Genomic DNA, 13,194 nt, shown 5'->3' with positions numbered 1-13,194 from the left:
AGAGACAGAGGACACACACACACAAAAACAAGACGCGCCATCCGCAAAGCAAGCAGAGTCTCCAGAAACATGAGAAACCAACCGTCGGCCGCCGCACAAAATACAAAACACAAAACAAAAAAACGGCCACAACCGCTCCGCTACCGCGCGCCGCCGCCTACCGCCACCGGCCCCACAATCCATCCACCACGGCACGCAAACAGTACCCACAAGGGTCATACAGAAACGCCACACAAACATCAACCAACCACACACACACACACACACACACACCGGCGCATGCACGCACGGCCACCCAAACAACACAACACAACGCGCCAGGCACGACAATCAACGCCTTCCCGACGTCCTCTGATGGCCCTGAGAAGGGCCGTTTTGGGCCGCGCGCAGCCGTGCCATCGCGCGCCACTAGACGACGCGGGGGAGGGGGGTGGGGGACGACGGGGTCAAGCGCCAGCCCTTCCCCTTTCCTTTCTTTACTTTACTTCACTTCACTTCTTCTTCTTGGGCGACGCCTTCGCCTTAGACGGCGTCGTCGCCTTCTTCGGGCGCGGCGCCTTCGGCTTCTTCGTCGGAACCTTGGCGGCCTTCTTCGCCTTCGACGGCGACTTGGCCTTGGCCGGCTTGGCCGCAGCCGCCTTCTTCGCACCCGCGGGAGCCGCCGACGCCGCAGACGCCTTCTTGGCGGCGCCCGCCTTCCGACCGGTCGCCGCCTTCACGCCACCAGCCTTCTTTGCGCCGGCCGCACGGGCGCCCTTCTTCTCCTTGCTGGCCGGAGCGGCGCGCTTCTTCTTCGCACCGCCGGCACGGGCCTTGCCGCCCTCGGCCGCCCCGCCGCCGGCGCCGGCAAGCTTGAAAGAGCCGGACGCGCCCTTCCCCTTCGTCTGCACCAGCTCGCCAGCCACGACGGCCGACTTGAGGTACTTCTTGATAAAGGGCGCCAGCTTCTCCGCGTCCAGCTTGTAGTGCGCGGCAATGTACTTCTTGATCGCCTGCAGCGACGAGCCGCCGCGCTCCTTCAGACTCTTGATGGCGGCCGTCACCATCTCAGAGGTGCGCGGGTGCGCAGGCTTGGCGCGCGGCTTCTTCGCAGACGCCGCAGACTTGGCCTTCTTCGTCGTGCCGGTGGCGGCGGGTGCCGCAGCAGTCTCGTTCGTAGCCGCCTGATCTGCCATTATTTCGACGGACGACGCGCGTACGCACACGAGAGCGAGAGCGAGAGCGGCAGGCGGCAAGCACGGCGGCAGAGAATAGCCGCCGCGCCGCACGCACGCACGCACTTTACTTGCGAGCAATCCTTGCTCGTGAAGGGGCAGGGTGAGCATCGGGTGCTATTCCTGCTAATATTTACTTACATGGTACGGGAGGGAACTGGCTTAGTTCGGGCTGGCCTATCGGATGCGTAGCATCCATTGGCTGTTGCGAGTTTTTATGCTCGTAACAGGTCGGGCCAACGTGTGGTCGGCCTGTGGTGTGTTTGGTGGCCAAGTGCCTGGATTAGCCTATTTTGAGACCTGTTGGCCTCTACATAAAACTGTCTCGCTGTTTGTCGGAAGCGATCTCTCAGCAGAGGTATACCAGTTTGCTGGTGCAGCTGCGCAGTTGGATATCGCCAAGGTAGACGGAGGGCGAGCCGAAGTGCTCGGTTCTGCACCCTCTGGAGTTCAACAATGTGAGTTTCGGCCGCATTTCCCCACACCACGGCAGCATACTCCAGCACCGGGCGAACCAGTACCAGGTATAGGGTGATGCCGTGGCGAGGGGGAAGCGTCGAAGTCGGGTTGAGTAGGGGGTACAGGACACGAAGACGCCCTGCAGCTCTACCCTTTACCTCCTGTATGTGGGGACGCCATGTTAACCGCTGGTCTAGGGTTACCCCGAGGTATTTGGCCGTTTTACACCACGGGATGGGGCCTCCCGCGATCGTCACCGGCTCTAAGTCAGGTGGCAGCACTCTTTTGGTGAATATTACTGCCTGGCTTTTGGCGGCGTTAAATTTCAGCCGCCATTTCGTGGACCAGCTTCCTAAAGCCTCACACCCTAGCTGGAGACGCCGTCTCATTTCCTGCAAGTTCATGCTCCGGACGAGCAGCGCAGTGTCGTCGGCATATAATGCGAGCGACACCCGCGCTACCCGCGGAGCATCTGCAGTGTAGAGGGAGTACAGCAGGGGGCCGAGTACGGACCCCTGCGGCACTCCAGCCTGTATCGGTCGTTGAGTGGACACTCCCTCCTCAAGACGCACATGAAAGGTCCGGTTTCCGAGGTAGGACTTCAGTAGCACCCCGTGCGACGTCGGGACCCCGTGCACGAATAGTTTGTACACGAGGCCGTCGTGCCACACGGAGTCGAACGCCCTAGAGACGTCCAGGAACACCGCCCCAAGGTATTCCCGGGTCTCTAGGGCTCTCATGGCTTCCTCCACGACACGCATGAGTTGGTGTGCTGTGGAGTGGCCCCTACGAAAACCGAACTGTTCATCGGGAAGCAGATGTTCTGCCTCCACGTGTCTGAGGAGGCGTTTGGCGTAGAGGCGCTCGAATACTTTCGAGAGTATGGGCAGGAGGCTGATCGGGCGGTAGGAGGCCGCCAGACGGGGGTCCTTATCTGTCTTTGGGATTGCTACCACTTCCGCGTGTTTCCACTCGGAAGGGTAGATTCCCGTGCGCAGGATGGTGTTGAAAATGTCAGCGAGCGTCTGGTGTGCCTCTGCTGGGAGTTCGCGCAGGAGGATGCCGACGATGCCGTCATCCCCTCCCGCCTTTTTCGGGCTGATTGTCCGTAGCTGCAAGGCTACTTCTTCTACTGATATCTGTTCAATGTCGTCACCGTCTGCTCTGGCCGCCAGGAAGGTGGGGAGCTGTGTTTCTACCAGGCGAACGTGATCTGCGTCCACGACGTCTTCCATGGGTGTGAAAGACGCCGCGAAGTGGTCGGCCAACACGTTCGCCTTTTCATCGGGGTGGCTGAAGACCTCTTGGCCTACCTGAATTGGTGGGACGCGCCTACGGCGTCTCAAAAACGATTTTGCGACGCGCCAGGCGTTGCCGTCAGCAGGGTCAAGAGTTTCCACCAGGGCCGCCCATTCCCTGTTACGGTGGGCCTCGACTGCAGCCTTGATCTCCCGGCGCATGTGGTTCAGCCGGGCCTTCGTGTGACGTTGGCGTGTAATTTGCCACTCTCGGAAGAGCCTGTTTTTCTCCCTGATCGTCTCCCTGATTTCGGGCGGGAGGCGACGGGAGTTCACCGGTGGATGTTGTGGCGGAGGCGGTGAGGCTGCTTCAGCGGCCTGGACTAGTTTCTCTGTGAGATACCGCAGGGCAGCGTCCGTGCCGACCGTGGCAGGGTCTGGGGCGTCTGTCAGGAGAGGGAGGACCTCCTCCTGATAGCGCTCTCGATTTAGGCGCCTGAAGTTCGGGCGACGTGGCGGAAGGGCCGCGCCGACGATGTCCACGTCATAGATCACTGGGACGTGGTCTGATGACAGTGCACAGCGCGTCGATGCAGATATGTGGTGCCCTATACCTTTGAGGAGTGCTATGTCCAGCACATCGGACAACAGACCCTGGCGACCTGGGAAAATGGTATGTTCGAATGGCCCCAGCACTAGGGCGCCATTTCTCTGGGCAGCTCGGAGGAGGCGGCGGCCATTGGCATTTGTGAGGCGGGAGTTCCACTCCGCGTGCTTCGAGTTGAAGTCACCCGCAATGAAAACCCGCCTCCCAGCCGCCAGGAGCGCGTCGATATCCTGATCTGCGAGAGTGGCACGTGGTGGCTTATAGGCAGCAACAAAAGTTACCTGTCCTATTGCGGTGGACACGCTGACTGCTGTGGCTTCCACCGACACTAGATCGGGGAGGTGGGTGGCGTGGTGCAGCAGTGCACGTCGGACGTACACGGCCGTCCCGCCACCGGCAGTCGGCCTATCATAGCGGTAGCAGGCGTAATTGGATGCCCTGACATGGACTCCAGGCTTAAGGTGGGTTTCGCAAACGAGACATATATCAACTGCTTCGTCCTGCAGAAAGTTGCGAAACTCACCTTGCTGCCTTACCAGGCCGTTTGCGTTGAAGCCGCAGACGGTTAGCCCATGTATGTGTGGGTTATCCATGGTGTGGGGCTGGGACGGTGCTGGCCTGGAGGGCCGCCGTGACTGCCTGCACTAGCACCGGTAGTTGCTGGAGCATTGTGGTCAACGAGTGCAGGAGGGCATTTAGCTGTGTTGTCTCCAAACAGGGTTTACTGTGGGGCTCCGGAATGGCTGTTGCAGTATTCCGAACCGGTGGGATGTGTGCAGCAGGTGCCGTGCGACTGGCCACCTGTGCATTTGCCTGCAGTGTTTGGGGTGGGGAGCTGGGGGTGGGACGCAGTGGTCCCTGACTGCAGTCTTTGGTGCTTGTTGCGGGTGGTGTGGGGCCTGGCTGGGCTGCTGGTGGCTGGTTTGTGGCAGCCGGCTTGCTCGTGGCGTCTGGGGGTGCTTGCTGTCGCCCCTGGTGGGCTGGGGCCGCGCCTTTTGCGGCTGTGGCATAGCTGGTGCCTTGTTGGACTGGGCGTGACGTTCCACGTCCGCGGCGCCTAGTCTTTTTAAACAGGTTGCAGCCCCTGTAGCTGGCAACGTGTTGTTCACTGCAGTTGCAGCATTTCGGCGGTTCATCTTTGGTCTTCTTGCAATCTCTGCTTTGATGGGAGCCCGCGCCGCCAGGCCCAGCCAGTGTCGCGGGCGGGCGCGGACGGCCGAGAGAGCGGCCGCCACTCTGCGCGCCGCCGCGCCGCGCCTCCCGCGCTTGCTACCGCCCAACGTCCGACAGCCTGTGCGGACCAGCCCCAAACCTGCGCCGCAACCACCCGCGCCGTTCAAACCACCGAGGATGGGGCTACACACGGCCACACCACAGTCGCCAACCAGTCGCCACGGCAGCGCCGCAAACCACGGCCAAACTGCAGCTACCGCGCGCTACAGCCTGGCTCGGCCCGCCGAGAATCGCCGCCCCCGCCCACATGCCGCCCCCACAGCCCCAGCCGACGACCCGCCACAATGGCCAAACCTTCGGCAAAACTGCCACACCGTCGCCGCGCCAGCCCGGCCAGCGCGGCCGCCGCCACAGCCACACAAGCGGAGGCGTGCGGCGATGCCGGCCGTGCAAACGCACCTCCGCCGCCCCATCGCCCTCCCACCGTTTCCCGATCGGCCCGCAGCCGTCGGGCCACCTCGCCCGCCAACATTCGCGCCCGTTTCTCACAAAATTGCCCGCCGCAAAGAAAACGGGCGCCGCCTGCGCAACATCGGCACCGGCCAACCGAGCGCCGCCGCCCCTCGCCGCTTACGCGAGGGGGGCTGACCGCCGTCCGCAACGACAGACACACCGCATCTGCCTTCAAGCACACACGACAGCCGACCTCCTACATTTGTACGCCGCAAGCCACCCAACGGTGTGTGGCGGAGGGCACTTTACGTGCCACTGTCATTACCACCCTTTGCCGTTCCAGTCGCGTATGTTACGCGGGAAGAACGACTGTCTGAAAGCCTCCGTGCGCGCTCGAATCTCTCTACTGTTACATTCGGGATCTCCTCGGGAGGTATATACGTACGGGGAAGCAATATGTTCGATACCTCATCCGGAAACGCACCCTCTCGAGAAAAACCTGGCGAGCAAGCTACACCGCGATGCAGGGCGCCTCCCTTGCAGAGTCTGCCACTTAGCCATCTCCGTAACGCTATCACGGTTACCACATACCCCTGTGACGAAAACGTTGGATCTTTCTCTATCTTCCTCCGTCAACCCGACCTGCTACGGGTCCCACACTGGTGGGCAACACTCACGTATGGGTCGGTCGAACGCGTGTTTCTGTAAGCCACCTCCTTTGTTGATGGACTACATTTTTTTGTTTTTGCTAAGCATTCTCCCAATGCATCTCAACCTGGTACCCGCCTTACCAACAATTTACTTTTATCTGATCATCATTCCACTTCCAAATCATTCCGCACGCCTACTCCCAGATACATATTTTACAGACGTCACAGCTACCAGTGTTTGTCCCGCTATCATATAATCAATCACACAGTAAAGGATCCTTCTTTCTGTATATTCGCAATACATTACATTTGTCTATGTTAAGGGGACAGTTGCCACTCCCCCTGCACCGGGTGCCTATCCGCTGCCGATCGTCCTGCAACCTCTCTGTATACTACATACAGCATCATCCGCGAAACGACGCATGGAACGTCCGCCACTATCTACTAGGTCATTTATATGATGTGAATTGTGAAAAAGCAATGGTCCCATAACACTCCCCCGTGGCACGCCAGGGGTTACTTTAACGTCTGTAGACGTCTGTCTCTCCATCGATAACAACATGCTGTGTTCCGTCTGCTGACATCTCTTCAATCCAGCCACACAGTTGGTCTGATATTCTGTAGACTCTTACGTCGTTGATCAGGCGACGGTGCGGAGCTGTCTCGAACGCCTTCCGGACGTCAAGGACAATGGCATCCACCTGGGAGCTTTCTGGGTCTCATGGGCAAATAAAGCGAGCCGGGTCTCACACACGATCGCTGTTTCCGGAATCCATGTTGATTCCTACATAGTAGACTCTGGAGTTTCCACAAACGACATGATACTCGAGCAAACAACATGTTCTACAACACATCGACGTCAGAGATATGGGTCTATGGTTTTGCGCATCTGCTCGACGACTGGGACTACCTGTGCTCTTTTCCAATCATTTGGAACCCTCCCTTCCTCTCCAGAGACTTGCGGTACACGGCTGTTAGGAGGGGGGCAGGTTGTTTCGCGTACCCTGTGTAGGAATCGCGAATTGGTAATCCCGTCGGGTCCGGCGGACTTTCCCATTCCTCCTTGGACACTTACTTCGATGTCAGCCAGTTTCTCGTTCGTGCGAGCATTTAGAAGACGGAACTGCAGAGTGCGGTCCGTCCTCTGTGAAACAGCTTTGGAAACAGGTGCTTAGGTATTTCACCACAGCTTTACGCGTGTCATCCTCTGTTTCAATGCCATCGCCATGCCGGAGTGTCTGGATATGCTGTTTCGAGCCACTTACCGATTCAACGCAAGACCGCAACGTCCTAGCATTTTCTGTCAACGTCGGTCGGTACATAGGGTTTGTTCTACTTTCGAATTCACTGAACGCTTCACGCATAGCCCTCCTTACGCTCACTTTGACATCGTTTAGCTTCCCGTTTGTCTCGGAGGATTTTGGCTGCGTTTTAAACTTTGGGTGAAGCTCTCTTTGCTTTCGCAATAGTTTCCTAACGTTGTTGTTGTTGTAGTAGTATACCACGGTGGGTTTTTTTTCCCATCCCTCACAGTTCTACACTCGGCACGTACCTGTCTAAAAACGCATTTTTACCATTGCCTTGCACTTTCTCCATGAACACTCAACATTGTCAGTGTCGGAACAGGCATTTGCGTTTTCATCTGTCAGGTCGTCTGGAAATCTGCCTTCTATTACTCTTGCTAGCCAAACAGATACACCGTCCTCCCTGCAACGGCCTTATGATCACTGCGTCCCTGTTCTGCACATACAGAGTCGAAACACGTTCGGGTCTGTTTGTCATCAGTAGGTCCACGATGTCATCTCCACGAGTCGGTTCTCTGTTCATTTTGCTCGAGGTACTTTTCGGACAGTGCACTCAGTATAATGTCACTCGATGCTCTCTGTCCCCCAACCACCCGTCCTGAACATCATCTGAGTGTCCCAGTCTATATCGGGTACATTGAAATCTCCACCTAAGACCCTAACATGCTGAGGAAAATGTATGTGAAATGTGTTTCCAAATCCGTCTCTCCGTTGTTCTGCCACTAATGCTGCTGCGTCGGGAGGTCGGTCAAAGGAGCCAATTATTATTAAACCTAGCTCGGTTGTTGAGTGTAACCTCCACCCACAATATTTCACAGGAACCACCCACTTCTACTTCACTACAGGATCAAAACCACTACTAAACAGCGACGAACACACCACCACCGGTTGCATGCAATCGAGCCTTTCTAAAACACCGTCCGTACCTTTGTGACAATTTCGGCAGAATTTATCCCTGGCGTCAGCCAGCTTTCTGTACCTTATAACGATTGCAGAGCTTCGGTGCTTTCTCTGTCAGCGCTTGCGGTTCCGGTACTGTACCAACGCAGCTTCGACAGTTGACAAACAATACCGATTGCTGCTTGGTCCCCGCACCCGTTGAGGCTGCTGTTGCCCCCTTTCTGTACTTGCCCAAGGCCATCTAACCTAACACAAACCGCCCAGCCCACGCCACACAACCCCTGCTACCCGTGTAGCCGCTTGTTGCGTGCAGTGCTCTCCACCTACGACTATAACATGCCTTCGACATTCGCACTGTACAACACCTTAGGTTAGGGTTGGCGTCGCTTGGGTTAGGTTAGGTTACGTTGGTTGGACGTGGGTTAGGTTAAGGGTTAAAGTTAGGTTAGGCGTCAAAGTTAGGTTAAGCGTTCGGACGTGAGGCGTCAGGTGGCCGCACCTACCTTACGGCCGGACATCTTAGGTTAGGCTAAGGGCGCCGAGGTCACGTTACGTTCACCTTCGGGCGCCACACGTAGCTGTCACAGGTAGGTCGTAGTTCGGTCGGTCGGTCGGTCGGTCGGTCGGTCGGTCGGTCGTCGGCAAGCCGCAAAAAAACTACAGACGACGTCGACAAAACCGCCGCAAGACCGAGCAGGAGGCAGATATATACCGAGCGCCAAAGAGACCGACCACACACACACACACACACACACAACAAAAAAAAAACAAAAACAAAAACACACAAAAAACACCACCCACCGGCCAAACGGGCACCACAAAACCCACAAAGCCGAGCACCACACGTCGCGACCAGAGGCAACCCCGCAACCGCAACGGCGCTTTCCGCACCGGGCCGGATGCACGTACGACAACACCGCTACCCGTACACAAGGCCTCCCATTGCACACAGCCGCTCTGTGTTCAACATCATCAATGGCGCGCCCGCGGCTCGTCGCGGTCGCAGCCATGACGCCGCCGCCACTTTTGCACCAACACATTCACGCACCGCAAAACAGCTCGCCGACCCACCGACACAGCACAGCCGACAAACAAAAACAACCGCGGCGGCGGCAACAAAACAAACAACTCGCACCAAGCGTCCGACAGAAAACAAACGGACAAGCACAGGCCTCTGCTAACGACCACGACACAGCGGCACGCTGCTCCTTTCCCGCCACTCTCGATTCACAGCGCACGCGACCCCGTCGACGACGACGACGACGACGACAACGACACGCGACGGGCTCGCTTCCCGCAACCTACACCTTTCCGCCACCGCCACTACGCACGGCTCCACCCGACGCCCGTCGCAACGGCACTACTGCACGCACTATCACCCGCCGCCGCCGCCTCTCCCCCCCTTCCCGTACACAACAACACAGCCAAAAAACACACTCACGACCCAAACATGACAACATGATGGCACGTGCATCGGCGCACACCCCCAACCAGTCACCGTCGACACAACCACACGCAAGGCACGGAAACCGGCGTCCTTCCACGTTGCCATCAAAGCAGCACAAACAACCACAGGAGGAACCACCAACAACAGCCGGCCGGCCGGCAACCACCAAACGCACATTCCCGCTCGCCACCACACACCTCTCGGCAGCCGTTTCGCAAAGACAAGACATGACGCGACATCATCGCATCACGGGCGACGCACGCACACCGACCCACTTTCCCCGCCCGTCTCTCTCTCTCTTTTTCTTCCGACGCCTTCGGCCGAGCACACACGTACGTGGCACAACGCCCAACACAGTCACACACAGTCGACAGGCGCACGCCCAGGCACGCAACGACGCAGCGCAGCAAAGGCGCCCGCGACACATACCTCCTCTCCCGTCTCGCCGCCGACCGCCAGCCAGCCACTCGCAATGTGCACTGGCCAACCGGACACACGTCCACCGCGCCGCCTCCGACCACCCGCCAGGGGGCGCTCACGTCCGCGACAACAGCGCGGCCCGCCGCCGGGCGGGCCCAGCCCGGCCCAGGCGGCGCGCGCTGCTCTGCACTCGGCGCGCCGCGCCCCACATCCTGCTGCAGACCGGGCTCGTCTCTCTGTACGCGTCTGCGTCTGCCCGCATCTCATCTTCCTGCGCATCGACACAACGAGGCCACGTGAGCAAACCCCCGTCACAACGCCACATCACGCACTGCCTTGTCGACCGCCTAAATGCACTCACCCACCAGCCATCCGCTTCGTCCTCTTCTTGCTTACTCGTTGTTCGTCGTCGTTGCTGCTGCACCAGCAGCAGCGGCGGCGGCGGCGGCAGCGCACACAGCCCCAGCCGGCCGCATCCGAGGGGGCCCCGCCGCCAGCGTCGCCTCCTTGGGCACAGGTGCGGTGCTGTGGCCGCCCATCCAACCGCATTTGCTGGCCGTCCCAGCCGCCAGGCAGGCGTTCCCACTGCCGCGCACCGCCTCTGCTGCAGAAGACGAACAAACGAAACGTACAAACATACACGCGCCCGAAGCGTGGCCACACACGGACGGGACCGACAGGCTCCAAGGCGACCAAACGATGGAAACACAAACACAAAAACAAAAGACACGCGAGCGAGCGGGCGAGCACGCAAGCAGTCGCCTCGCCTCTGTCCTCCCGCCCCCGCCCTTCTCCCCACCACATGCCCACAAACACCACCGCCTGCCCGCATCTCCACATTCGCCCCCTCCATTTGTTCCCTTGCGTTCGTTCGTTCCTTCCTTCCATGTGTCTGCGTGCGCGGCGCCTCTCCAACATCCGCCGTCCGTCCCGTTTTCGCCGTACCACACGCCACCGTCGGCGCCGCCTCGCCTCGCCTCCTCCCAGGCCACCACCGCCGCCGCCCCTGTCCGCCCCGCACACCACCATACACCGCTGCTTGTCCTGGCCGTTGCCACCAAAGGCGCCAGCCGCAAACCGCGCCAAACGCCGCAGCGCGCGTGCGTCCTTCCTTCCTTCCTTCCTTCCTTGCTTGCTTGCTTGCTTGCTTCTCCGTGCCGACGCTGCCTCTATTCCCGCACTGCGCGTACCGGAGTGACACGCGCACCCCCCTCGCGAACGCACGACTCATTGTCCTTGTTGTTTCTCCTCTTTCTTACGTCTTTGTTTCTTGTTTTTTTTTTTTGTTTTGTTTTTGTTTTTTCTTTTTCCTCCCACCGCCGCATGTGACACAATGGCCTCCCTCCCCCTTTCGTTCGTTGTCGCCGCTTTGTTTCTCTTTCCCATTGGTGCACGTCCGACGCGCTCCATTTCCACCACACCACGGCCATCGGCCTCCTCAACGGGCAGGCGCAGTGTGCCATTCTCCGGCGCCCAAGCACACCGCGCGGCTCGCTCTCCTCGCCCCCACGCCACGCCACGCCACGCCACGCCACGCCACGCCACGCCACGCCACGCAGCACAAATGCTGCCGTCTCGCAACACGACACACGGTGCGCACACCCCCGACCGCGCGGCTCTTAAAAGGCATGGCACCGGCGACATGCGCCGCCCCGGCCCGCACCCGTCGTCTCACGTTCACTGCCGGCCGCGTCTGCGGCTACAACCGCACCACAACAACGGTCCCCTCCCGGCAACACATTTGTTGCACAAACACAACCGCCGAGCGCAGCGCGAGCCACCCACACGCGCCCTCCCCGTCTTTAAAGCCTCCGCGTCTCCTTTCTCCTTTCGCGCCCCCTCCCATCTCCCGAATATGCCAGCAGCGGTGCCACTACCGCGAAACGGACACGCCTTCCGGGCCACATGCAAGGGCACGCCCACCACCAACTACTGCCATATTCGCGGACGCAGTTAGGCAACACGCAACGCACTCTCTCTCCACCTACTTTCACTCTCTCTCTCTCTCTCGTCCCTTCTCTTTAAAACACACAAACCAACCAACCAACCACGGCTAACACACTTTTTCGCGACACCTTTGACTGCCGTGACGGCAGCTATCGACCTTCTAAACACACACACACACACCCACCCACCCCTACATACACACCCTTCGCTACACCGGACAACAACAGCGTACACAACAGGAGGGCACACGAAACGGCAGGCAAGGGCAAGGCATTCTCATAGATTCCTCCTCCGAGCCATGTCGGCGAACGCTTTTTTTTTCATCCGGGAAGGCAATGCAATTCAGCCGTCGCCACGGCCGACACTTGCAGCCGCGCCGTAAACGCCTCTCAGTGCGGCTGCAATGCACGGGAACGTTCCGCTGCTATAGACAGCGCCTCTCCGTTTTTCCCTGCTTCGTTTTCCGGTGATTGCTTCTCCATTTTGTTTGTTTGTTTTATTACTTTCCGTTCCCCTCCTCCACCATTGTTTCCGTCCCCAACAGTTTTGCTCATTCCACACGTTCTGCCCAGACACGACACTCGACCGATCAAAGGTCAGCCTTTCGTCACCGTTCGCGGCGCCGACGGTGCCACAGTGCGACTGGTGTTCACACCGACACGTTGCCATGACGCCGGTGTATCGCGCCGATATTGACAGTTACTCAGAGCCGCCGGATCGGATCACATCACCGACACACCTGCCATTTCACACCGGGGGACACAGACCAACGAAACGCGTGTACGCCCATAGCCTCACGCTTACTGTACTCAACCGAACACACGTGCACCTTGAATGACGTGCGTGCGCACAACAGTCCAATCAATCATCAGTCAAACTGCAAGAAACGGCTATCATCACAAATCAAGGGCAACCGTGCGTGTCGCCTACCCCACCCGCCCGTACATTTCTTGGCGACATCGTAATGGATATGCATGATAGTACGACACGTCCATTTAAAACGTCAACCAACACACCAACGCGCCGTACAGCAAAGGGAATAGTCGACGGCAACACAACATTTCACCCTCGCCATCATGTATGATGTGACAACAGACACCCGCAGACGGCCGTAACGGTGACAGCCAACAATCAATCAATCGCGAGGACTTTCAATTGCAGTCACGTGACTAACCGGGCAGACGGAGACAAAGAAATGAATCAGCGCCACAGACAGCACCAACACCTCCTATCTATCTATCTATCTATCTATCTATCTATCTATGTGTCGACAAACAACCACGCCAGGACTCGTGCACGCATTCCACGTCACACCGGCGGCAACCAAACCCTCGCGGCCGTACCCCAGTAACCACAACCACATTCGAGACCACACCACCAGC

At 58.7% G+C, this 13,194-nt stretch overlaps 1 protein-coding gene across 1 annotated transcript in view; it reads right to left on the bottom strand.

Annotated features, from left to right (window-relative positions):
* The window catches only part of LOC126232405 (loricrin-like), a 96,404-nt gene extending 83,923 nt beyond the window's left edge, over positions 1-12,481 (bottom strand). Inside the window, exons 1-2 of the mRNA XM_049942668.1 lie at positions 12,424-12,481; positions 10,322-10,469 (exon numbers count right to left, since the gene is read on the bottom strand). Of these exons, the coding sequence (XP_049798625.1) occupies positions 10,322-10,469; positions 12,424-12,481 (206 nt within the window). The remainder of the gene's footprint in view (positions 1-10,321; positions 10,470-12,423) is intronic.
* Between the last annotated feature and the right edge of the window lie 713 nt (positions 12,482-13,194).

Source organism: Schistocerca nitens, unplaced genomic scaffold (genome assembly GCF_023898315.1).
Source record: "Schistocerca nitens isolate TAMUIC-IGC-003100 unplaced genomic scaffold, iqSchNite1.1 HiC_scaffold_487, whole genome shotgun sequence".
NCBI lineage: Eukaryota > Metazoa > Arthropoda > Insecta > Orthoptera > Acrididae > Schistocerca > Schistocerca nitens.
Note: the sequence above shows the minus strand (reverse complement) of the source record. Positions and strands in the feature narration are given on the sequence as shown.